Here is a 25,776-nt window from a genome sequence, read left to right as displayed (position 1 = left end):
CATGTTTCTCTCATTGCATTTACTGATTTTAACATTTTCTCCTTAATCCTTTTATACAAGGAAGCACACTTTCTCACGAGGTCTATAGATCATCTCAGATGCATTGATAATGCTCATGTCCAGCATGGTGAGTGTAAATCACTTATTCAGCGGAATGCTGCCTTTCAGTTAATGTCATCCTTCAATCTTTGTACAGTTGTCTTTTTTAAATACAACCCGCCCACACTGACATCTTATGAAGCCAGCCTTAGCTTCTAAGAGGGATGAACTCGAAGTCTGAACCTCAGGAAAAAGAAAAATTGAATGTGGTTCAGAATGTGCTGTATTTTTAAAAAGAATTCAGATTCTTCGTTGATTTGGTTACATCCATGTTCCTTTGCTGAATTATTACTGACATGTGTTCCAAGAAAGCCTTGGAAAGATCAAGGTGCTGACACTCATTCTTATGAAAAAGAATGTTGTGTGTTTATGCACCTTTCTGTCCCCTTGCAGCTATCCAGCCGGGAACTCTGATGCCTATTAGGAATACATTTCTGCCATCTTAGCTCCTCTGTATTCTGCTGTCAGTTCCCCCGATCAGGCAATAAATCACTTGCTGTTTTCAAGGATTTTACTGAAGACATGAAAGAAACATAGGAAGACAGTTCTGGCGAAAAAGGCGCCAAGCGGTTGATATGTTGTAGCAGATCCCCACCCCCACATGTGAAGCAAGACAGTCAGAAGAGTCCAGCCTGGAGGCCCATCCCTCCCATAGACCTTCAAGGCCAGAACAAGTAAAGCTGCACCTGCAAAAAGCGAAAGCAATCCCCAGTAATTCCCCCCTCCCGACAATGGCATCCTGACATCTGCCCAGCTGCTGCACCTCTTTCCCCTTTCTGCAAAAAATGATTCTTGGGAGTAGATACTTGCCCAGCTTTGCCATTGCCTAGTTCATGACCTGGAGCCATTTACTCCCTGCAAGTTTTCTCCGCATCTTTCACTGCCCACCGTCAAGGAGAAGGGAGGATTGCTGTGCCCTTTGAAAGTTACTTCAAGAGCTGAGGCTGAGTGGTGACATATGAAAAATATTCATTTTGCTGATTTTTAATCTGTTCACTTCTTTGAAATGCAGCTATCAAATCTAGTAAATAAATCCAGTAATTAGACTTGGATAATCTTAGACTTGCAAACATCAGGCGACCTTATGTTATTAATGTTTTGATAAGTTTGGATACTGCTGGTGATCGTGTCCTAGCTTCCTGTTGAATTGGCATAACAAACATTTATTGTCCAGCATCTCTTCAGAAACTGCTCTGTCCCTGCAAGTCACTTAGAAGCATGCCCTGGGGGTTGCTTGTTTCTTTCCTGTTCCCATTCTTGCTACCACTATTAGAAAGCAGCCCAGAAACCAAACCAAAAATCACCTGGTCTGGGAAATCAGCTGGAGATGGAAATCAGAAACCTGCTCCTGATTTCATGCTGATATGGTCAGTTGAGGCCAAACAATATCTAAACCAGTCTTTGAAAACACTCTCTGATTCTCAACAGTTACCAAAGTCCTGATCTATACGTGGGAAGCCACATGGATAAAATGGGTCACTGAAAGTATTTTTGCTTTGTTAAAATATTTTTTTAAAACAAGCTGACCCATTTTCCAGAGACGAGTAATAAAAATTCATTTTTGACATCTCATCCTTTTAAAGTCATGTTCTTGTTTCAGGAATTGCCCTAATGATGTGGAACACTTTTATAGTGAAGAGGCTTTCTGCTGCTACCTACTTAATGGACAAGGTAAATGTTGGAATTTCCCATTTATTTTTGCCAGATGGAAAAAGGATTGCATTTTTAAATAGATATTTCTAACTGGGAATGTCACTCTGTAGAAGAAGTCTTCAAGTCAAGCTTCAGGAGATCCATGCGTAGAAAGCTTTGCATTTCTGTTTTTATTTGGCACGGGGCTCTGAATTTGAAAGCAGCACTCTTTTTCTCCTGCGCTGTTACCCACCCCCCACCCCGCCAATCAATTACAGTAAAGAAGAAAGCTGGCACCCCAGCACCGCTGCTCCAAACAAATCGGCCCACCTGATTTAAAGTAGAAATAAAAAGGTTGCAAGATCTGATCCCAAATTTCCTGTGTCACGTGCAATTCCTTTTTGATTGGTTAAGTCTTTGAAAATTTGTATGTGAATAAGCTGTATGAATGCAAGAGTATGCCTCTTCACTCATTTAAGCAAGGTGCGCTGCCTGGCTTCATTTTTTGGTGTTTTGGTGCTTGTGCTTCAAGTTGTGCCCTTTGTGGGGGCGCTTTTATTAGTTACAGGTCCAGTGTAGTCGTTCTGGTCGATGAACCACCACTATTTGTGTTATGGAGCTGTGTTAAGCCTAGGAAAGGAAAAAACCCATTCTAAATTACCTGATGGATTAGTTCCTCTTTTTTATGTTTTGTGGGAAATGTGTGTTTCAAGGTTTGTGCAAACAAGAGAGAAACTGGTCTTTGATGCATGTAGAGGAATGCATTGAGTTTAGTAGCTTTTACTAAATGGATTAGTAGACTAACAAGATAAAAATGTCTGCAACAGGTTGGAAAAGCACCGAAGGACAGATTATGCAGAAGGGCAAGTAATTTTTTTTACTGTTTGCTGAAGAAATACATGACGTGGTGAGAGGTGAGAGATTTTGAATAAGATCATAGGTGTGGAAGGGAGCCCTGAGGCACTTTCCCTAAGCTCTGGCCAACAGAACCCGGCCAGTCTATCCATAGTTCTTACACACCTTTTTGCCCTTTTACTACCCTGCCATGTGTCCCAAAGCTGCACTCAAGTCATCTGCAGTTGGAGTGCCTCCCCAGCCTGGCCAGGGACAAGTTGCATTGATGAAGCTGGCCTTCCAATTTGAATTTTAGTTGAACTACTAGTTGGAAGAAAAACTGCCACACAAGGGAATGTTGGCCTGAGGCACAGATTTCCTCATTTCTGTTATTTCTATAGCTTCATCATAAGAACTCTTTTTGGTCAGGGATATATTTAACTTATGTTATGGACTATTTTAGAAATGTCTCTGGTCCCAGGTTCTCACTGTTCAGGAGTATATTTTAGCATCAAGCCTAACAGCTGTTGCTGCAAAAATGTTTTTTAAAATGTATTTAGGGAGAAATCACTCTGCACCGGCTAACAGCTCTTTCTCCAATAGGACGTAGGGATGAGCGACTCTGCAATGACGTCTTTTCTTGGCTGTTGCTCAGATCTTCTTCAGACTCTCATGGAGGTACTACTACAGTTTCTTTTAACTTAATATACTTGGGGCATTTTCCCTAACATGGGAAGAGGTTTCAAAGCATCTGTATAATAAAGGGCTCATATATTGCCAAGGACTACAGTTGACACAAAAACTTTATTGCACAGTAAATGTCTCCTTTTAGAAATAATTTGATTAAAAATACCAATGAAATTTCTGCTAAACTATTATCTTAGAAGGTGAAAGGTAGCTTTAAGTGAATTTGTTTTTACTTCATTTGGAACATTTAATATTTTTGCAGGTAAGATTTTTTGACTCCTGGTTTTGAACTTTAAACTATTAAAAACTGGGTCTGCCTGGCATCTAAATTTGTTTCTATTAAAACACTGCTTTACTTGGTCACCCCAGGCTGACATACGGAGCGATGAAATGCAACTTCCTGTGCTGGATACAGAAGATGCATGGGCATCTGTCGAAGGCCAGATCTCATTGGTGGAATTAGCCCTGGAGCAGAAACATATCCATTACCCTCTTGTGGAGCACCAGTCCGTGCTCTGCACTGTTCTGTATGGAATCATGAAGTTTTCATTGAAGAGTGTGAAGCCCCTCTCTCTTTTTGATAGTAAGGTATGGCTACAGAAGACTTGTTATAAATAATAACTTAGTCCTGTTTGGTTTTCTGACAAATACCTATGCTAATAAATTAAACATATTCAGTACAGGGATTGGGTGGTTGAAGACTCAAATTTGAATCCAAACCACTGCCTATACATATATAAAAATATATACAGGGGGAGAGGGTTGCCAAAACTTTTCCAATTTGTATTAGTCTCCTGTGACCCCCTGAAGCTGTTCCTGAAGTTCTCATTACCCTCTGGAGCACCATCTGATAAGGAGCTGAAGCTGGAAGTTCAACAATTGCTCTGTATGCTTCAAAACACCAGAGACAGCATTGGTGGCATTCTTCATAGCTGTCTGGGCTGCTTCCCATCTCAGGGAACTACATTCATTATTTGACCATTGGGTATGTGTGGTTTATTTCAGTGCATATGTGCTGGCATGATACAGGTGACCATACCTTTGATGCACATTTTTAATTTGCCCCCTCACTTAAATGGGGCTGCTAATCTCCCATTTTTATTACTGTTGAGGGTATTGTTCTGTTCTTGTTCTTTGTGTAGGGCAAAAATGCCTTTTTCAAAGACCTGACTTCAATTCAGTTGCTGCCTAGTGGCGAGGTGGATCCTGCTCTGTTGTCTCTGCGCCATCAAGTAAGTTGAATCTCTGTGGGAATTTTATAACACTGTGTTCGAAAACTGAAGTGCTGCTGACATGGGGATCTTGTTTTTCTTTCCAGTTCTTAACCAAACTGTTGACTGCGTTAGTACAAGCCCAGTCTTCATCCCGGAAAAATAAAGGTAGCCCAGAAGAGGCGGTAATCCTGTCAGTGAAAGATAGAGATTGGCCGGCACTGACTGTGGACTTGGCTCAGCGCCTTCAGGTCAATGAGGATGCGATTAGGCGGCACTACGTGTGTGAACTTTATAATTATGGCCTAGATCATCTTGGAGAAGAGGTAAACAGATCCCAGGAGGGTGGGGTAATGACCTCAGTTTCTCTAGCAGCAGATCTAGATCTCACCTTAATGCCTTGTATGCCCTTCATCAGCTTAAATTAGTTTCAGGACATAGCTAAACTTGAATTTTTCAGAAGGGGGGAAAGTAGAACTCTTTTCTGTTCAAGTTGAAAACATGGCCCACTTTCTCTGGGCTTTCATAGTTCAGTGGAGAGGGTCTCAGTAATTCTGCTTGAGGGGAAGAATCACTGCCTTTAGTGTTGACTGGACAGGCCAGTGCAATAGCTACTCTTCTTTTGTTTCTCTGGCTTGCAGAGATTTTCAGGGGCAGCACACACATGGGTCCACAATGTCTTGATACAGTTCACCTTCAGAATCAGGGTACTGAAGGTATTTTGTGTACTCCGGGTCAATCATCACAAGTCCCAATGCTAGTGAAAACCAGGCATCCACCCAGTCTGAAGTTCATTCATCATCACTTTTTTTTGGCTTCTGTTTTAAATGAACAGCTTGGGAAGCAAGCTAAGCAGGCTTTTTATCACTGGGTTCAAATAAGCCTTGACTGGGAGCTCTGCTGTCTTCTAATACTCAGGCTATTCTTCAAGTGCATGACAAGGAAGTCCTTGCATCTCAGCTGCTGGTGCTGACAGGCCAGAGGTTGGCCTATGCATTGTTGCACACCCAGACCAAGGAAGGTATGGAGCTGCTTGCTAGGCTGCCCCCAACACTCTGCACTTGGCTTAAAGCTATGGTGAGTTTCTTGGACTGGGCACAGACCAAGTCCTGCATCTAGCAGTTGTTATTTGTAAAGTGTTCCACATAGTAGGCACCATGCAATGAAGTTCATTTTCTAGAAAAGCATATCTGTAAATATTGTTCTAGAGCAAGACTTGTTTTGCTCTTGGCTATGTAGAAGGCAGCATCTACTCATCTGAATGGAGTAAAGATACAGGCACAAAAAAACTCCCTTCCTCCAGAATCTGGACTATTGTTTATAAAAGGACTGTTAATCTTTAGCCAGCAAGTGCCACATAACATCGTTGTGGGTGTGAATATGCAAGAATCTCTTGCCTGCTTTAAGAAAGCACATTTTTTTGTATTTGTTGGGAAAAATATTGAGAAACGTGCAGTAACTTCAGGAAGTCTCTTATTTTCGCTTTCTGCTGTCCTCACAAATAGAGATCCAGCCTGAGTTCAGTTGGTCTTGTTTGGAGCAGGTGTTCTCAATGGGATGCCCAAGCGTGTGCCATGGTGCCCACTGGCACCTTTTTGGTTTTTGTAGATGGGGGCAGGGCCAGGTGGGGATCTTGCCCAGCCAGTCTTCCAATTGGTTGTGCAGATTTTTTAAAATGTTGCTTTGGCAGCAGCTGCCATCGTACCACACAGATCTTTACTGCATGATCGAAGGTAAACAACAGCAGCCATATTGTGGCCATGCCCACCATGCTGTGTCAGGATTCCAAAAGTGTCCACAGGCTCAAAAAGGTTGAGGCCTCCTGATCTGGATTATCTGAAAGAATATTCCACTTAACTCAAAAATGGACAAAGATTTAAAGCCCCGTCCAAAGGGCCCCCCCCGAATCTACTTGTGGGAGTGGTGGGGCCCCAGAGTGGGCAAATCTGCCAGGATGGCCGCCGACTCCCTGGTACAAGATGCTGTGGCAGTGTCTCTGCGCCTCTGTGGTGGTGGGGCGGAGCCAGTGTTAGCCAACTCCCTCCTGGCTATCCAGCATGTTATGCTGGAGGCTGCAGGATGCAACTTACACAACCCTCTTGGGTGGCGTTAGCCTTGGCACACTGTGGAGGTTCTCAGAAGTGGAAATGCTGTCATACTTGTGAAACCTCCCCACACTGCTGGGAAGCCCCTTTAGGAACGGCATGGCTGGACGCCCCTTTAGGAATGGCATGGCTGGACGCCTGAACTCGGGGATGGGGCTGCCTAACTCAAATTACCCCTACTTTGTGTTGCTTAGAAAATGCAAACTTGGGAATGGCTGATAGAAGCAAATGCCTGAAGGCTGTGCCCTTCTTTCTCCTGCAGGACCCCCAGGATCTTCAAAATGTAGAAGTGCCAATCGCTACAACTGCAAAGCTCGTTGACAAAGTGATAGAACACTTACCTGAAAACCATGGGCAGTACAGCGTTGCCTTGAATCTAATTGAGGCAGTGGAAGCTATGTCATGACAGCCAGTACTACCAGTTTCACTTGATCGTTTCAAACTGTTCTCTAGGATAAGATAAAACACATGGCTCTTTTACATACAGAAGCAGAGAGGTCTAGAGGTGAAAAATTCCAAGAGACTTACTTATGAACTAACGTATGTCCTGGGCTTTTAGGAGGTGGGACATTCTGCGTTTCTGTGGTAGCAGTCTGTCTCTTGTATATTTGTCTATACCCTTAAATATTTATTTCTGAATTTAGTCACTTGTGCTGTAGTTTAGGTTTCAGAGCAGTTGTCCTGCTGCTTCAATTCACTTGTTAGAATTTTTCATATGCTAAAGGTAAGAAATTAGATGTTGCTTAATGACTAAGTTAATCAGAAGCCAGCCCCACATCTCAAACACCTGCATTTTATTAATGTTGCTTAGAAGAGCTTCTGGTTTAACAAAGGAAATGGCCTGGCAAGACGCCTACAGCACACAAGCATCATGTTAAGACCTAACTGGGTCATTCGAAGTGGCTGCTGGGTGCGCCTCCGATGTTTTGTGTTCTACATTAATGTAGATACTGAACCATATTTCCTCTTGGCTCTTTGACCATTGATGGAACAACAATCAGGAATCTAATCAAGTTCCACGGAAACACCTGTCTTTTGTGACTCTTCCCCCTCTGCTGTACAACTTACTGTAAAAAAATTGTAAATTGTGTCCAGCACTAGGCTTCCTGTGTTGAGACTTCTGCTCCCCTTATAGCTGTTCAAGATATTGAAATTGTCAGAACTGATAATCTGTATTTTGGAAGGCAATTTACAGGTGATCCCTGAAAGCTCTAGATATCTTCAAATGGTAGCACTACAGAAGCTGTAATGGTTGCTTCAAAGGCACATAATGATGCTAGCTCTTCAAAGGAAGCTAGCAATCCTGTGAGGAACACTCGAGTCTAACCAGCTGAACTGAAGAATCATTAGCTTGAGACTTGCCTCTGATAGGGTGCTTTTCTGTTAAGTTAATCAGATCACAGTGAGTGAAGACATAAACAACGTGTAATTAGGACTAGGGTGAACACAAATTGTGTTCTCATTACAAGGTCAGTGTAAAAACTGCCATGTAAAGCAGGGGTAGAATTGACTCCATCTATAATGTATTAAAGGATTTTATATACTAATGTTGTTGGAGTTATGTTTGTGGAATGGAACTGTTAATTTATGACTTGTTTACATTAGGGAGACCTTAATCATGAGATCAACCACCACTATTTCACATCTGCTGTCCTTTCCCTGTAGTTCGCTAATGAGAGGCTGAAGTGAAGTCCAGTCAGTCTGCATCCTACTAGTTTCAACAATGACTAGAGTGCTTAACATAAAACTGCTCTCAGCAGAATAGGTTGTTTGATAAAACCTAGTTGCAGTATTCCGTGCTCAGAACAGTGAACAATTCTGATCTTAACTCTTTCCTGAGTCCAGTGCTATTCAACAATTTTATCAATTACTGAAATGATGACTCATGCCAATCAAATTTGCAGATAACACCAAATCAGGAGGGGTAGCTACATACCCCAAAAGACAGGGTCAGAATTCAAAATGACCTGGACAGATTAGAGAGCTGGGCCAAAAGTAACCAAATGAATTTCAACAGAGATAAATGTCAGATACTACACTTAGGCAGAAGACATGAAATGCACAGATATAGGATGGGTGACACCTGGTTTGACAGCAGTAGAGGTGAAAGGGATCTGGAAGTCTGAGTAGACTACAAACTGAACACGAGTCAGCAATATGATGCAGTGGCCAAGAAAGCCAGTGCAATTCTGGGCTGCATCAATAAGAGTATAGTGTCTAAGTCGAGGGCTGTAATAGCACCCCTCTATTCTGCATGTCAGACCTCACCTGGAATACTGTGTCCACTTCTGGGCACTGCAATTTAAGAAGGATATTGACAAGCTGGAACAGGGCCAGAGGAAGGTGACTAAGATTGCAAAAAGTCTGGATTCCAAGTCATATGAGGAATGGCTTAGGGAGCTAAGTATTTTTAGTCAGAAGAGAAGATTAAGGGGTAAAATGATAGCCATGCTCAAATATTTGAAGGAATGTCATGTTGAAGATGGCACAAGTTTGTTTTCTACTCTCCAGGACTAGGACAAGAAGGAACAAATTCAAAGTACAGGAAAACAGATTCCACCTAAATGTTAGGAAGAACTTCCTGATAGGGCTGTTCCACAGTGGAATGCGCTGCCTCTTCCTTTGGAGATTTTTAAACATAGGCTGATACTAAGGATGCTTAGATTGTGTATTCCTACATGGGAGCATTTGTAATAGATTCCCTTTTAGAACTTTAAACTGCTGAAAAGTGCTAGTACTGGCCACGCAGTGAGAACTGTGTTAGTACAGGAATGACCACTGAGCATCTTTTATGAACACTTTATTAAGTATACCAGTATGAATGTATATTCTTAAAGATCAGCCCCCCACCCCCCACCCACCCCACCAGCAAACACCTTCTCCATGTACATTTCTACAATCCTTCCTGATTTCCGGAAAGGCGGAATCTAGCAAATGTGTCCATTTACCATAGCTGTAGCATTAAGTCTGATTGGAACTTAAAATGTTCATCACTTCCCACCAAGGATTTCCATGCAGCGTGCACATGGCGTTTCTGGGGAATCAGCAGTGTACTTTCGACATCGGGGGCATTTTGACTTGGCAGCTGGTAGAACTATGACTTTATATGAAGATTCTTCCCGGATGTCACCACCTGTTGAAAGAATCCAATTAAGTATCATATAGAAGTATAAAGACAGAAAGAAAGAAAGAAAGAAAGAAAGAAAGAAAGAAAGAAAGAAAGAAAAGTCCAAAGTTATGGATGCTACCACGTACCTTCCAAGTTAATCAAAAATGTCCCTTGTATTATGTTTCCCTCAGTCACCACATCTCTAGGAACTTCTGTCACCAAACAAGTCTGTGATGCCATCATTATTTCATTCAGCTGGGATGTACTAGAAGACTCTTCGGGTTGGAGTACCTGGGGAAGAATTAAAACTGATGGTGAAATCTATAATGAGGACATGATAAAATATTTTATAATGACAATCTTTTATAATGACTGGAGTCTGACAGTTCGGTTGCTCATGTCAAGTACATTCTTCCATTTTTGTGGGGGGGGGGGAGAGTGAGTTGGCATCATTCTGAGCTGATAGGAGAAAGTGCAAAGAACACAGCTACTAATTGAAGATTAGTATTACCAAGTTCTAATCTAAGGGAAAAGTCCAGCCACACACCCATAGCAATACTCTTATGCAGCCAACTCTTATGCTTATACTTGCCTAAACCAGCCCAAAATTAAATGGTGTGCGCATAAACTCATGCCTGATTTTCATGCATCATATGAGAGCCTTTAGCTCTTAACTGACACAAATAGGATGATGGACCATCTATATATGTGTGGGGTTTTGTCTAAGGTAGAAGTACTTTTACGTCACAAGTATGGGTAGAGACATTCATAAAACTAAAGAGAACTAAGTCAGACTTATACTACAGTTACATGCAAAGAACAGTGTTTCCAAAGTAGACTAGAGGGATAGGGTTAGTCAGATTTTTTTCTTCTGCTGACAGAGGTATTAATTAGATTTCACATCTTAAGGGTACATAGTTGCCCAGTGATGTAATGTACTGCAGAGATGGGGGAAAGCATTAGAAATTACAAAAACCAGTCTGGTAAACTGAACCACAAGTCAACTTTGGGAAATTCATCGTGGCCTTTTGTACTGGGAAGGGTTGTTGTTCTCAAATCAAGGTGTTGCTTGTAACTGTTCACTGTATCAGTGCTCTTAGCACTTGAGCCAGGAAGGGCAGTTTGCTCTCCTGAGAAGGCCAGACCAGTCAACCTATGTGGACATAAGTGAGAAGAGAAACTGAAAAAGATCACTGTTTCCCCTCTTGGGTCAGTAGACAAGCTAGTGGGATGTAGTCCGTTGCTTAATATTCAGGAACGTTCAAGACAGCAGCAGCAAGTGGAGTTCAGATTCCCCAGGTATGCTGGTGATGATTTTCACACTTACCTCCATCAGTTCAAAGAGCAAGCCTGGCTCAATTACCAGGATCACCCGATGTTCCAAAGCGTTTTTGCCAGGGATAGAACTAAGGAAGGCATCTCGCATTGCACAGGCTCCTTCCACTGCTTCCTCAAGGCCTGGTTTTTTCCACACCGGGCTTGTGTTCATCCATCCAGAGCAAAACACACTGTCTGATTCTTGCCAAGGAAGGGGGAAAAAAAGTCAGCACCAGAGGATCCATAATAGCTTTGAAACTCTTGCTGCAACACACTATGAATTTGTAACAGTTACTTTTAAAAATCCTGCTTTTAAAAATCAGGCTTTTTAGTTAGAAAATTACACACACACATGGGCTCTTTTTATGATTATCAACCTGCCCATTTTCCAATCCAGAAATGTGACACTTCTTTTTTCTTTCCAGAAGCTGGTAATCCTGGGATTCACTCATTTTTTAACCCTGCCTTTCCATAAAACTCAAAGACAGTTTACACCAAAACAATCACAAGGCTCTTACAGTTCTCTAAGGAACCTCCTCTTTTCTGGTAGACCATTGTTGCATCTGGAATTCCTCAGGTATTTCACTCACAAGCTATCTGGTTGCTGTGCCAGGTTTCATATACTGTGTTGGCTTCCTCCCCATCTAATTGGTTATTTAGTTAGTTCTCTTATTGGGTTAAGTGCCTTTTTAACCCACGTCCAAGGGAACAGCCTGTATTCAGGATCTCTTTAACTGTGGAGAAAGTGAGGTTGGTTCCTTCCTGTTAGAGCTCGTAAGGATTCCTTAGATATGTTCAGCCAATGCCTTTCTAGTTGCTGCTGTGTTCTAAAGAAGCGCGTGCCCAACTCCACTTTCAACATGTCCCAAACAGAGTGTCTAAACCAGGGGTAGGGAACCTGCGGCTCTCCAGATGTTCAGGAACTACAATTCCCATCAGCCCCTACCAGCATGGCCAATTGGCCATGCTGACAGAGGCTGATGGGAATTGTAGTTCCTGAACATCTGGAGAGCCGCAGGTTCCCTACCCCTGGTCTAAACTGTGTCAATTTTGTGGGACCCTATCAGATCGGACAGTGAAAGATAATATTTCTGTACATGCCTTTTTAAGATCTATTTTGGGAGGTTTGTTTGAAAGTTTCCTGTCACTTTGATTTCCTGCTATCATTAATGTTTTACCTTTTTGCTTTTAAGTATGTGTGCTTGGGATATTTCACATCATGCCTTGGTCACATGTACTACTTTGTAACAAGAAAATGATGAGGTATAATCAGGGGCCAAACAGTGGTGATGCAGGTTTGATGCATACAGCTGCCCTGGCTGGAGCTATGATGCATAGGTAAGTTCAGTCCAAAAGGTACTTTGTACATACTCAGCAACCGGGTCTTCACACCTGGGATGACTGGTAATTATCACATTTGGATTACAAATTATTTTGGGAGAGCCGTCACTTGATGGGCTTCAGAAGCTCACTTTTATATGCATGGTTGCACAAGTATCTCACCTCTTGTATAGGGAAGGTACTGGAATACCTCCTCAGCCAGATGAGGAAGGATTGGGGCAAAAGAACGAACCAGTGTGTCCAAAACCGCTGCCAAAGCTGTTTGACAGGAACGGCGTTTAGGATCCTTTTCTTCTTCACAATAAAGTCTGAAATAAAATGGAGACACGTGGCACTCACCCATCCTTAATTTCTATGTGGGTGCAATTTTAAACAAAAAGTCCAAACTTCTAATTGAGCCCTAGATTTTTCCCTTAGGGAAAAAAATCTATTCAACCTCTTCAAGACAAGTGAATGAGACTAAAAATACATTACTGAACTGTACATATTAAACAAAAGAAATAAAGGTATCAGGGAGAAAGTGATGCTGGAATTATCAGAGAAGTTTCTGTAAACCAATAATGATGATATGCCTACTCCGTACTTGTGTCTCCACAAATAACAAAAAGGACTAGAAAGGAAGGTACAATGTAGCAGAAGAGGAAGATCAGAAAGGCAAGTTTTCTTAATACAGTAATAACAAGGAGTGTTACTTATGATACCTACCTGTCCTTGACTATACTGAAGTAAAAACTGGAGACCTCTCTAGTGTGGAAGGCCTGCAGTAATCGAATGACTTTGCTATAGTCATACTCCTTATATGCATCTGTTACCTGGGGCATGAAATGCAAAGATACACAGCTGTAAAAATATGCCAATGATAAGTCAGGAGATAGAGAGGAAAGGGGACCTCTGAAACCACATCAGAGATTTGGAGAAAATGGTGTTTTTCTAAAAATGTCAGTTAACCAATTGTGGCATACTGCAACCCACAGACTTGCATAGTTATCACTGGTACAAAAAGATTAAATCTTGCTTTAAAAACCTCAGTTATGCCTTCTGTTCACTGGCCTCCAACCCAGACCACTGCAATCTCCAGACACCTACTCAGAAAGTTCATCTCACGGAACTGTTCTGAAAAAGGAGCTGTCTGCCACCAGCACATTGATGACACCATTCAAAATCTTCAAATGACCTCACTTAATAAAGTCACATAGATATTAAAATAAATGGCTGCTTACAACTACACCCACAGTTTTAGCAAAAATCAACAAGCTAGTCAGAAATCATTTCAGTTCGCTTCAAAATAATGCTCTTGCTAGCTGATTGTTCAAGGACCCATAAGCCCACATCTTGACACCACTACCACCTAGGAACTCTATCAAGTTTTCCTTGCTTACCTTGTTTGCATAGCCCTGCAGTAAGTGGAGCATATACTGGTCTATTACATACATCTCTGCAGTGGGGACTGCATCTGTCCCTGGATCGAAGCCAGTCAGATTGCCCAACAAAAACCGGAGTGTATTCCGAAGCTATCAACAAACCAGTTAGTAATATGTGTTAAACAAAAAAGGTATTCTATAATAGTAGAATTTACTGTCAAGACAGCCAAAGAAACTTCTAAATTTTATGCTCTGTCCCCAAGGGTCTCTTCCTTACCATGACAAACTGAGAACAGAAGGAAAGAAGCAATTCACACTACATGGAAGGCAATTATGGAAGCTCTCTAATCTCTGCACACATTAGGATGGGACCTAGTCATTGCTATATAATCTCCAAATGGTCGGGGGTGCGGGGGGAGGGAGAGGATTTGGTTGCCTTTCTGTTCTCAAAACTCCAAATGAAGCTCTGGGCATCCAATATGAAGGCTGACTACTTTGGCTGTTACCCAGAGTTCAAGCTGAAACGAAATGTAAAGGCAAGCATGGAGGCTGTTGACCAAAGTAACAGCTCCTCCTCTCGTTTTCCTCTGAAGTGCTGAGATACACTCCACAGATGAGGCAATATCATTACATTAGTGGTTTCCTTGCCCCAAAAGTAGGTGGATGGCAAAATTCAGCATGATGATATCACAAGCAGAATAGATTCAGGTGATAACAGAGAGGTAAGAAAAGGTGATATAGAGGCACTTTGAAGCAGCCTTGAGCTATACTTTTAGAAGTTCTTTCCAAACCCAGTGTGCACCACTAAGCAATTCTGCAAACCAATGAAAGATAGGATGAACAAACAGCTGAAGACAAAACATGCTAGAAAAGATTCAGTTATCCCTTGACATCATGTTATACAAGCCAGGCATGCACTAGCGTTAAGATTCAAACAATAAAGGTTTGAATACATTCATTCTTAGTGATGCATTCCAAATGCCAAGCTAACATTTTCATACTGTAATGGCTTCAAGTCAAGAGGCATTATCATTCAGTTTTGATTCCTACCTTGTTGATATCATCTCGTGCAGAGTTAAGCACTACTGGTCCAATCAGTACTTCCGTAAAAACATTTGACTCAGCCACCCACCAGCGTAGAGTATCAGCACCATATGGAGGGTCTGTGCTGTGGTCCTGTATAGAGAACAGATGTGATACTCTTTTAATGCTGTAAAGCTGCCAAAGGAAGAACATGAGAAGTGCTACAAAATTCTCAGAATAGGCTTTTAAGTTGTCTCTTAATTTGGCATTAAATGCATTCCCTCAAATATATCTAATTCTAAACATGGTTCCATCTGTAGAAACTTAAGTCCAAAGATTAGGGCCATGGACAGGCAGAGTTTTTTCCAAATCTGAAAAGAAAAGCTGGTAAACAGCTGAGAAGGCAGGAATGAGGCAGGGAAACAGGAGAGAATATGGGAGCTGACAGGAAGAAGGAAAGAGAAAATAGTGTGAAAATGGGAGTTACAAGGTGAAGTGAGGTATTCCCTGCAAGTCCTTCAGGGTTCTCTATCACACAAGTGGGACTATCCCAATGACTGGCACACACAACATGGCCACAGTTTTCCTAGGTAGAGGCTGTTGGGTGCAGGGGGAATGGACGATTAAGTCTACGGAGCCCACAAAGATAGTGCCATTGTGATAAAAGATCAATCAAGAACCAGATACAGAAGGAAAGGTTTGTTTTTAAAATATCGGTGTCTCTCTTCAGTGGCCTGCTCATGGCGTCTCACAAGTAAAACAATAACAGTACAGTACAGTCACCTTTATTAGGCATTAAAAATACACCAGATATAATTAGACAAAATAAGAGAACTGGGAGGGATGTCAAAAGTGCACAAACATAATATATACAGAGAGGAAAGCCCAGAGGATTATTTCAGAGAATTAATCAAGAAATTGGCCACCATTTCCAATAGCATGGGATCCTGATTATTCAGGAGATAATTCAGTTTGGAGTTAGGAGGGCAAGGGCCTGCCAAAATTGGAGCCCTAAGAAAAAAACTGGGTCTAAATTCCATAAATTTTGGGCAGACAAACAAAATGTGCTCTAGCGACTCTTTCAGAGTAGTAAAACAACAAATGACATTAAAAACCCAAGTCATAAAAACAAATCAGGACATAAAAAATAACATGTAGCAGTTTGAAATATTATTCCTAAAATAATCCTCACAGAAGGTGACCATTAAAACAGTTGAAAGCTCCAGAAACAGGAATGTTTGGTCCTGGAGTCTAAGGGAAAGTGTGGCTGATGCTGGCAAACTTCACAATGAAAGGCAGCCCTGAGCTTTGGGTAACAGTTGTAAAATATCCCTAAGTTTATCCCAGAAATGATTTCATTAGAACATACTATAAAAGGTTGTGTACAACACACCCTGAATAAGAGGGTGAGCCACTGGTGGTTCTTCTCAGCTTCCCTCCCTCCAGCAATTTACCAGATCTGCCTTCAGGCATTATCTGTGTGTCACCAGAGCTCAAAGATCTGGACCTGTGAAATCTGAGGGCAGATCAAATCTGAATGGAGAAGTCAACAGGCAGGGTAATGTCTGGATTGCAGACATACAGGTTTCAGCCCACTGAGTAAAAGATTCACGTTGAGCTCAAGTGGAGCATAAAGCCATCCAGCCTGGAAACCTTCCACCCAATAAAGCAAACACTGATAACCAAGTAAAGGAGTCATAAAATATTTTCTGTTTTTTCATGGCCACGGGGGTCACAAGCAGCACGGCTGTAGCTTTCTAGTTTATTTCAGTTACCCTGGAAGGAGGTGGGAAATTTCATCCAATTCCCCTTGCTTACTGCAGCCTTCCATGTCATCTGTTGATGAGGCTCCCCCAACCTCCAGCACTAGCTTTTAGGGGGTGGGGGAGTGGGGGGAGGGGTGGAGTGGCTGCAAGGGGAAACATCTACCTCCATGAATGGAGATTTCATAGGATCCAACTCACTATATATTTAAGAAGTTATTCACATAGGTTCTGGATGTTTATTTATTTTGTAATATTGGGATAAAAAGGACTTACCCTTTTTAAAAAACAGAAAGCAAACTGGAATTCTCGGGAAAGGGCAGGGGACACTACTGCAGAGGGCGTGTTCACAGATGACTGATCAAATTCAGGATTCACTGATATGGGGGTCAGTTAATACGTCAGGGTTCTCAGAAAGGATTTTTGGGCATTCTCATGAATAATCCTGAATGGCAAATAGCAGCACTCTTACGCAGGCACCATTCACTATAACAAGTTTGGGTGGGTGATATTCTTGGCAGGGTGTGTCCAAAAATTGCCATGCAGAATGCTAGTATCCCATGCACCTTGAATTAGGACAGCAATATTGCTTGGGTATGACCAAGTGCTTCACTTGGGAACTTTGTTTCTTCTAGGGCTGCTTGGGTCAGGAAGTTAACTTCACTATTAAAACCAACATCTTGTCACAAATTTCTAAACCTAAAAATGCAATGAATAGGAGCTTCTCATGTTAGCGTTTAATCAGCCTTTCAAAAGCAGTTCTTCTGTCAGAGATGAAGTGGGGGAGGTTGAATGGAGAACCGGCTTTGGAGGTAAGTAGCTGATACTAGTGGCGCCTATCATTGCCATATTTCAGGGACCATTGGATTATGTTTTCAGACTGGGAATACAGCCATGAAATTACTTACATTGCCTCCATTGATGACCACGTCTGGGTCTACAACATTTCCAATTGACTTGGACATCTTTTCTCCTTTCTCACCAAGAGTAAATCCATGAACCACAAGAGTCCTAAAACAAAGCACTCCAAACAATGTAATCCTTCATAATGGATTCAGTAAACAGTGCTTAACGCTGTTGTTGCTCAGGTTGAAGCAGGGAATACTGCCAAGCCCAGGGGTCTCCTGCTCCATATCTCCATCATCTAGCTGTACCCCAGCAGTATTGTGCCTTCAGACTAGCCAGGTTCAATGTTCTCCCTTCAGTTGTTTTGTCCCGGAGATTCCATAAGCAGACCTACCCAGCTAGATTTTGCCCCTGTAGGTAAAGCTGCAGTGAAACTCCTTCACATTCTTTTTTCTACTGTTCTTTTTATGCTAAGATTCATATCTGTTTTCTTAAAACTCTTCTTCTAATTGGGAAGGGCTAGCTAATAAAGCGTAGTTTTCTTGAATCCAAATCAATTAATGTTTGGTGTTTTATGACGTTTTTGTATATTTACATCATGTATTCTGCATGCCAATTCAGGCTTTTGATTCGATTTGCCCAGGTTAATTGCTTCCTATTAATATTCTGCTCCAGGAACATGGACTTACTTGAAAGGTGCCTTTTTTCGGGTTGCCACACTAGCCAAGAGAGAAGACTGAAACCAGCCTCCCAACTGGTCTTTTCCTTCCAAGTACACATCAGCCCTTTCACCTACATCTGAAGTGGGGACATAGAAGAATGACATTTTAAAACAGAATCTTTACATTGCTAGCCAGATGCCAGTAGCTTTTTGTACTTTAGTTTCAAATCTGATTTTTTTAAAGACCCAATATCAAAGTTTGGACAATTTTACAGAATCTTTTTGCTATAATGATCTCAACGTACATCATACATGACATATCTGACTATTTTAAAGGAATATACATATTCATAGAAGTGTTTAGGATTTAGGTGGCATTGAAGAAACAACCCATGCTTCCCATGAGGATGAGGGGACAGGCTTTTTTGAACACACAGTGTTTAGTTGCTCCTTTTACTAACCCATTTATACAGCCTCCATTCACATTTTGATATTTACCTCCAGTTGTAACAAGTGCAACATTTCCAAAAGGGAACAACTAGATAATACAACAAACATGGCATTTTCAATGAAGCTCCCAATACTGGTTAATGTGAAGCATTACAACTTTGCCAAATGTATGTGAATATATGAGATCTGTTTTTCAACTCAATATTAAATAAATGAAAGAGGCAACCAAGGTGATGATGTTAGTGGCCCAGTAATGAAAGATTCCATGCATGGCTGTGAGATATAACATTATTTTAAAATGCCTATCCCACTTTTCATCAGTGCAGACCTATAACACAGTAAGCAAGCAGCAACAATTAAAAATTATGAGACATGAAGAAACAATAATTCATTTAAAGAAACATCAAGCAAACAATTGTCAACCAAAACAACTTTAGTTGTCATTGAAATGCTGCCAGATTGTCAAATAAAACTGGAAAGTGAGTACCAACATCTGGCTGCTACCTCAGAGAAAGCCCTATTCACATGGGTAGGTTTTGCGTCAGATCTTACCTCCTCCTCTCAAAAGTGGGGACAGCTGCGTTTGTGCATCTACTCCTATTATGGAACTGCCCTGACACTGAAGGGAACATACAGACCTTGCACATGTGAAAGCTCAACGTGCACAAAAGGTCTGGATTAGAGAGGAGCAGCTGAGAATCGCAAGCTTTCAATAAAAAAGCAAACAGCCTTTAACTGGATTAAAAACTCTGGTCTAGAATGTGGGGGTGGGGGCTAACTGAATAACCAATGAACCTACATCTGTCCATCTTGGTAACCACTACCCTTCCATTCCATTCCCTTCCATTAGTATGGCAGAGTCCTCCATTGCAATGTGTGTTTCTCCAATATCTGGTGCTTTCTTCTCATGCAAGATGCCGTCTCTTGCATGAACAGAAAGCATCTAGAACTAAAGGAGCAAACTCTGCAGTGGAGGATCCCAGTGGGCAAGAGGAAGGAGAGAGCAGGACCCAAGAATGAATTCCTCCCTGGGCTCTTTCATGCAAGAGGTAAAGAGATGGGGAGGAAGGCTGAGTGCACATGAGAGTATTGCAAGGCACAGCCTAGTTGAGAGTTGAGGCACAGCCTAGTTTTACTTCTGGTTACAAATGTGACATATGAATGCAGCTCAGGAGTCTGATTCAGACAGCTATGCCCCTCTTCCCTGTCCCTCCTGCCCATTCAGCAAATCTTCCCGCAGCATACACGCTTCAAAGCTAAGAAGCTCTGATTATGGTTATTATTTACAGTTCAGAGGGCACAGGTCTTTAGGACTTAATGATCATCCTTCATTTTAAGATCAGTATCTTTGATCATAAGGGACTTTAACCTACAGATTAAACATCCTGGACTTTAATGGCAACCACAATTATCCAGGCCTTTTCTTGACTATGCCCTGTCAGCACAAAAACTCAACAAGATAGGCTTGTTATAAAACGATCCCATTCATTTAGTTAAACATTAGAGGAAAAGCTCCCCAGGGAATTATGCTGCTGCAGGCTGGAGTTCTTACAGCCGCTACCTGGTGTCCTGTTTTTGATGCATCTTTCAGTAAAGGCTTGGCAAATCCTTTTGCATAAGGGATATGGAATACAAGCATGAGTTATTCCTAGTCACAGAACACTTCAGCCCACATTAAAGGGCAAATTATGTAGCCCATTGTCTAGTGATCTCATAGAAAAGATATGAGAAATGTATATCAGTTTCCTTGAGGCCTCACTGTGCCAAATGCTAGAATGGGGTTTGAACCATCATCTTGAATGGGTGAAATGTGGCAGTCTTGTATATTTATTCATGGACCAGTCCTGTACACATATGAAGTGTGCATGGCAATTTTTTACATGGAAAAAAAACATGCAGGTAAAAGGAGCTAAACACTCCCTTGCCTCACCTTGTAACAGTCTGTTTCTGAAAGTATTTATTTCCAAATTTGGTTAACTACCAGTACTGGGGTAGAGCTGAAAAGAGCACTGCAAGCAAGAGAGGGTAGCAAGGCGAGCCAGGGAGATGGGTTCAGCCCCCTTTACTTGCACACCTCTTTCTGAGTCAACCTCTCTTCTTTATGTGTGAATGTGAATCACATCTAGCATGACGCTCAATTTTCACTCAGTTCATATGCAACACTCTTCTGAGGGCATTCAGGGCTCATTAATTCTGAGGGTTTTAAAGAGACAGCCAACCATTTATTAACCTCTCTCATGTCTCCACCCAGAACTGAAGGGCAGACTGAGTTAGGAGATGGAAGGTATGTTTGGCAAGAATTTGAACAACATGGACCCTTAAAAATGTCATCGGGGGACATGTACGCTGATGGGAACCTCTTCAGCAGATACTGGCAAGCATGGACCCAGACCACATGTCCACTTTGTCTAGCCAGAACAATGTAGAATGTGCCTAATGTCAAGCCGAGCTACAACCTAGGGAGTCTGGTCACCATCAGTTTCAACACGCCCAGGAAAACTACAGGGATATAATTTCAACAGCGCAAGTGAGGCAGGAACCTCGGAAATACTTCAAGTCAGCCATGCAATGCTCTTTGTTGGAGACAGTGCCACGCTTCAAGGTGGAAAGAACAGCAGAGCTACTAGTTACAGGCATAGGCTTTTTGAGGTACCCTGAAGCAAAGGTGAATTAAGGCAACACAGATAAATGCAAGTACACTTTCAAGAGCCCACAACTGGACAGGTCATGCTAAACTGGCAGGCGCCAAATTAAGGCAGCTGGTGTACCACCTTATTCGCTGAGTCTTTCAGCACCCTGAGGTCCTCACAGCCACTAGCCCTGTTAGTCCCAGTCATGTAGATGAGCAAACACCTTAACCCTGCACTTACTAGTATTTTAAAAATTACAACTGAACATGATTCCAGCCTCTATTTTTGTCAGCAACAGCGTGGACACCTCTGATCATCAAGGAACATTTTGAATGAGGTTTTTACTGTGCTAAAGATGGCCATTCTTCTTTGCTACAAATAGTGATGCTGTTGTGGGAGTAGAAACACAATTTCTTGAAAGGTATATATGATAAACTGTTTCTCTGATTTTTAGAATGGGTAGCTTCTTCTTTTCGTCTTTGTGCTGTGTTATATAATAGTAAAAAGGGTATTCAGACAATTTTAAGACATGCTAACGCCCATGAAAACTTCTCAAATGACTACTGCAGCCATATGGACAGACAGCTATTTGAAGCCTCTAACCATGTGATAAAATTCACCACCATTCTGAAACTGCTTGGAACTTCAAAGAATGTAGAGAAACTGCAAACCTGGCACATGTTTATGGACTAGAAGAATTCCCAATTTGGGCTCAGCTGGCATGTATTTTAAGAAGGTGACATATAACTTCTGGATTAGTGCGCACTCAAAATACGTTCAAGGGAAATACTATGTCAGAGCAACAACTTGTGATTATGAACTCCAGTGGTAAAAACATTCTCTCGAACAGAACAGACAGAAGTGAAACTTTCTCAATGAATTCTGTACCGATTTTACAACCGCAGATCAGCTCTGCAAAATTCATTATCATTTAACTGAACCATTTCATGGCAAGGTGCAAAGAACTCTTAGATAAACCCACTGTTTGCTGATGATACCATTTCTACCCTGTGTTGCCAGGAAATAAAATCCCTGGGCCAATATGCTTTACAATTGTATGAGATCACTATCAGAGGTTTGTGTATTCCAGGTTTAAAGTTCAAAAGCACTTGATGCCCTGGACAAGAGTCCTACACACAAACAAAACCTACCACTGAACTTCTCTTTCACTATTCTGAACACTACAACAGACATGGATTGCTTTTCCACTGCACTGAAGCTACTTCCACAAATATTCCAAAACTTTCATACTTGAAGCACACAACAAAACCTACCACTGAACTTCTCTTTCACTATTCTGAACACTACAACAGACATGGATTGCTTTTCCACTGCACTGAAGCTACTTCCACAAATATTCCAAAACTTTCATACTTGAAGCACACAACTGGAGACATAGTGACCTACTTGACAAATGAGTGACCTAATCTACAAGGAACCTACTATTTGTGAGAAATCTTTTTATGGATTAACTTTTTAAGACAAACATAGAGAACAAAGAGAGAGATTCCTAAACCACTAATGCTGGAGCTGTGAGGCTTGCATGAACAACAACAAATACATGGTCTGAGCGACTCATCACTGGCAGAGGAACACTGCTGATGAAAGGGGAAAACAATTTAACATGGTTCCCCCTTCTTACTACAGCTCACTGAGCTATTCTTAGCTTACTTAACATCTGCCATATCCAGCGCCAGTTGTGAGGTCCCTGGAGACTGCTGCAGAAAGTGGGAGAATAGGAATGAACCACAGAACGACATAATCAGTCATCTTTCATATGTGTGCTCTATAAGATTCATGTCATTGTTTTGCAATGCAATGAAGTCACTTATCAGCTTAGCCCACCTCATTCCTAGAGACTAATGTTGCATCCCCTGATAGCTAAAACGACCCACAGCATGATTCAAGGCACAGCTAAATTAGAACTCACCTTCTAAAACATGAGCCCAGGAAGTTCCACTGTCAAACCAGATATCTAGGACATCCTGCCCTGGTTCATAGTCTTGGATACTATGGGCACCAGCCTGATTCAAAAATGGGTAGAAGAGTGCCAAATAAGAAAAATGACAGAACACTCAGCAAGTCAGAGTATGTACACAGATGTGTGCTCTTCCATTTTTACCCTTTATGTTTTTTACATTTAAATTCACAAAGAATCAGTTACAACACAATCTTCTGATCACTTTTAAAGAGATCGATCAGTTTGCCATGCCTATCTTGAATAGATTGCTTTAGCCAACTTACTAATAACCCTTTCACAAGGTGATGGTTTCTGGTGCAGGAACCTAGGCTAGCTCAGATCCAAGCAACCTCACCCTTCTGCATAATGAACCCAGTCAACTGCTACAGAGGGGACCTGAATCAAATTAGTGAATTCTGGATCAAATTTTAACACGAGTGACTCCATGTACAAACCTGGTCTTCACAGAACACCTCCAAAATTACCTTTGCCAAAGCTTCCCTGGGAAGAAGCTGCTCCACAGGAAGAGTCCACCAAGCATCACTGCCATGTTGCTCCACGGTTTTAATCACATTCTCAACAATTTCTCTGTGAAAGACATGAAGAAGTTTTCAACAGGTCAGGAGATTACTATTATCTCTTCTTCAACATAACTTAAAGCAGGTTATAAATGTGAGGCAAGGGTTATATGAATGTATCATGTAAATAAAAATGGCCCAGTATATATTTACTTACTTACTTCTAGTACCCCTCTTTCACTGAGACTCAAGGGGGATTACGGAATTAAAATATTGCAACAACAGTATAAAATGTACATCAGTGGATAAATCTGGATTATGAAATTAGAGGCTAATAAACTAATAGTATAATACATATCAACAATGCAACAGAGTTAGATTGCAAACAAAAAAACCCTATCTGTACAAGATACAAAACAATGAAAATTGCTGACAATTCACAGATGTTAAATGCAGTTGCAAAAACTCTTACATTTCCTCAAAAGGAGACTCCTGAAAACCAATATGAATAATACCAGAATTATTTAAACTCCTTTTCTCTCTGTGTTAGCCAATGGATTCCTACACTAATATCCCACATTTGGCACCAGCCACGGAAGAAGATTTACAAGACAGGCAGGTTCTATCCAACAGTATCAAGAATAAAGAAAAGTTGACAGCAGATGGTGATAATAGAAAAGCAACAGATGGTTTATTAAAACACTTGAAACCTTTTTGTTGCTGCTGCTGTTTGTTTTTACGCTTACACCCAGTGTAACGTTTTGATTTTTTTCATATGCTGGTTGATTTATGACTTTTGACACCACATTTTAAAACCAACTCAGTTTAGAACCTCTTGAGATTCTGACATTCAAGAGGAAAGGGTATCTGGAAGGCGGCAAAACTTCTTCAGCAAACTTCTTTCATTTGCAGCAGTTTAGAATCCACTCCACAGTTTCTTGCTGCAGAAATGGCTTAATCAGTGGCATGAGTTTGCACAGGCCAAGTTGAGAGGGCCAACAGAGGAATCAATTTGATTTTCCATTGTAAGGGACCCTCAATTGCATCCATGTAGCAGCTGCCATTTTAATGTGGCCCATTCCTGCAGTGCCTTTTCAAACCTTGTGAAATACAGTCTTTTTCTGAAGATGGCGACTGCTAAATCTGGGCCACTCCTAAAGCTTTCACTAGATTTCATACTTGCAGATGAAAGCCTGGGAAAGGGACGGAAGCTTCCTTTCTCAATTCAAAAGAATCTTGGTTTTCTTTGCAATCCTTACTAAGGCAGTGGGGGGGGGGGAGCAGTTCTGCCACTGTGTGCTACCTGCCACTATGCAGTCATTTTAAGAGGCATTTGAGCATAACTTTTATTAAGAGATACATTGGCCCAACATACTACATCTGATGAAGTGCAGGAATTGCTTATCCTTTTATGAATTTTTTAGGTGCCACAAGACCCTTTTTGATTTTGCTGCAACAGGCGAAGGTGGCTGGCTCACTAGATATTGGACTTCAGCAGTACAAATAAATAGATACGTGACAACGATACCATGTCAATATCAGATTCCCTAAGAAACCTGAAGGCCAACAGCAATTTAACACACATGCTAAGATTAGATTATCTGTTTCACTCTACCATTGGATCAACTGTTGAAAGCTAGCAAAACACACACACAGGGAGTTACAGCTAGTTTGGCCATAGGATATAATCATTATTAATAGTTTTTCAACAAATCTACAACTGGTAACCATCTTTGGTTTTATATGCAGGTTTGTAAATTAACATTTGCCCATTACAATTTTCTTCTAGACAAGAAGGCAGGAAAATTACTATATTTTAAAAGAAAGGTTTAAATTACACATGCTCAGAATGGTTATGTGGTTAGGCAAGCTATACAAAGTTTTTAAAAATTAATAATTTGGCAATCATAGTTGTACATTATTTGGCTTCTAAGAAACAAATGGTAGTCTATACTTTCACAATATTTCTCAAAACTGGAGTATGTTCCAGTTTAGTTCCTCTTGGAAACCCTCCTATAAGTTTCTGCAATATGATTATGAATGCCAGAAGTATTTTTCTCAATTCATCCCAAGGTGAAAGTTCTCTCCACAGTGTACATTCAGTGTGCCAGCCCAACACCTTGCTCAAATAACTACTTATCACTCTACAAATGACAAGCTTCAGTTTGAAAATCATAATTCACAGAGTAAGCAATAAGCAAACCTGTTGTAAAACTTTGCCCTGTATTC

General features: G+C 41.3%; 2 protein-coding genes across 5 annotated transcripts in view; one reads left to right on the top strand and one right to left on the bottom strand.

Moving 5' to 3' along the window:
- The window catches only part of RAB3GAP2 (RAB3 GTPase activating non-catalytic protein subunit 2), a 52,085-nt gene extending 43,970 nt beyond the window's left edge, over positions 1–8,115 (top strand). For all 3 annotated transcript variants that reach the window (XM_048497894.1, XM_048497965.1, XM_048497833.1), the window contains exons 27-35: positions 61–127; positions 1,700–1,770; positions 2,559–2,594; positions 3,169–3,243; positions 3,622–3,840; positions 4,395–4,484; positions 4,571–4,789; positions 5,382–5,540; positions 6,831–8,115. In XM_048497894.1, coding sequence (XP_048353851.1) covers positions 61–127; positions 1,700–1,770; positions 2,559–2,594; positions 3,169–3,243; positions 3,622–3,840; positions 4,395–4,484; positions 4,571–4,789; positions 5,382–5,540; positions 6,831–6,974 — 1,080 coding nt within the window. In that variant the 3' untranslated portion in view covers positions 6,975–8,115. The remainder of the gene's footprint in view (positions 1–60; positions 128–1,699; positions 1,771–2,558; positions 2,595–3,168; positions 3,244–3,621; positions 3,841–4,394; positions 4,485–4,570; positions 4,790–5,381; positions 5,541–6,830) is intronic.
- Positions 8,116–9,351: 1,236 nt separating this feature from the next.
- The window catches only part of IARS2 (isoleucyl-tRNA synthetase 2, mitochondrial), a 35,490-nt gene continuing 19,065 nt past the window's right edge, over positions 9,352–25,776 (bottom strand). Inside the window, exons 13-23 of one of the 2 annotated variants that reach the window (XM_048497507.1) lie at positions 23,515–23,617; positions 23,000–23,093; positions 18,018–18,126; positions 17,391–17,493; positions 14,747–14,872; positions 13,715–13,846; positions 13,041–13,147; positions 12,498–12,643; positions 11,005–11,195; positions 9,824–9,968; positions 9,352–9,701 (exon numbers count right to left, since the gene is read on the bottom strand). In XM_048497507.1, coding sequence (XP_048353464.1) covers positions 9,559–9,701; positions 9,824–9,968; positions 11,005–11,195; positions 12,498–12,643; positions 13,041–13,147; positions 13,715–13,846; positions 14,747–14,872; positions 17,391–17,493; positions 18,018–18,126; positions 23,000–23,093; positions 23,515–23,617 — 1,399 coding nt within the window. In that variant the 3' untranslated portion in view covers positions 9,352–9,558. Of the gene's footprint in view, positions 9,733–9,784; positions 9,969–11,004; positions 11,196–12,497; positions 12,644–13,040; positions 13,148–13,714; positions 13,847–14,746; positions 14,873–17,390; positions 17,494–18,017; positions 18,127–22,999; positions 23,094–23,514; positions 23,618–25,776 lie in introns of both variants that reach the window. The other variant, XM_048497593.1, reaches the window with a different exon arrangement.

This window comes from Sphaerodactylus townsendi, linkage group LG01, assembly GCF_021028975.2.
Source record: "Sphaerodactylus townsendi isolate TG3544 linkage group LG01, MPM_Stown_v2.3, whole genome shotgun sequence".
Classification (NCBI taxonomy): Eukaryota; Metazoa; Chordata; class Lepidosauria; order Squamata; family Sphaerodactylidae; genus Sphaerodactylus; species Sphaerodactylus townsendi.
This window is presented reverse-complemented; position numbering and strand designations above follow the sequence as displayed.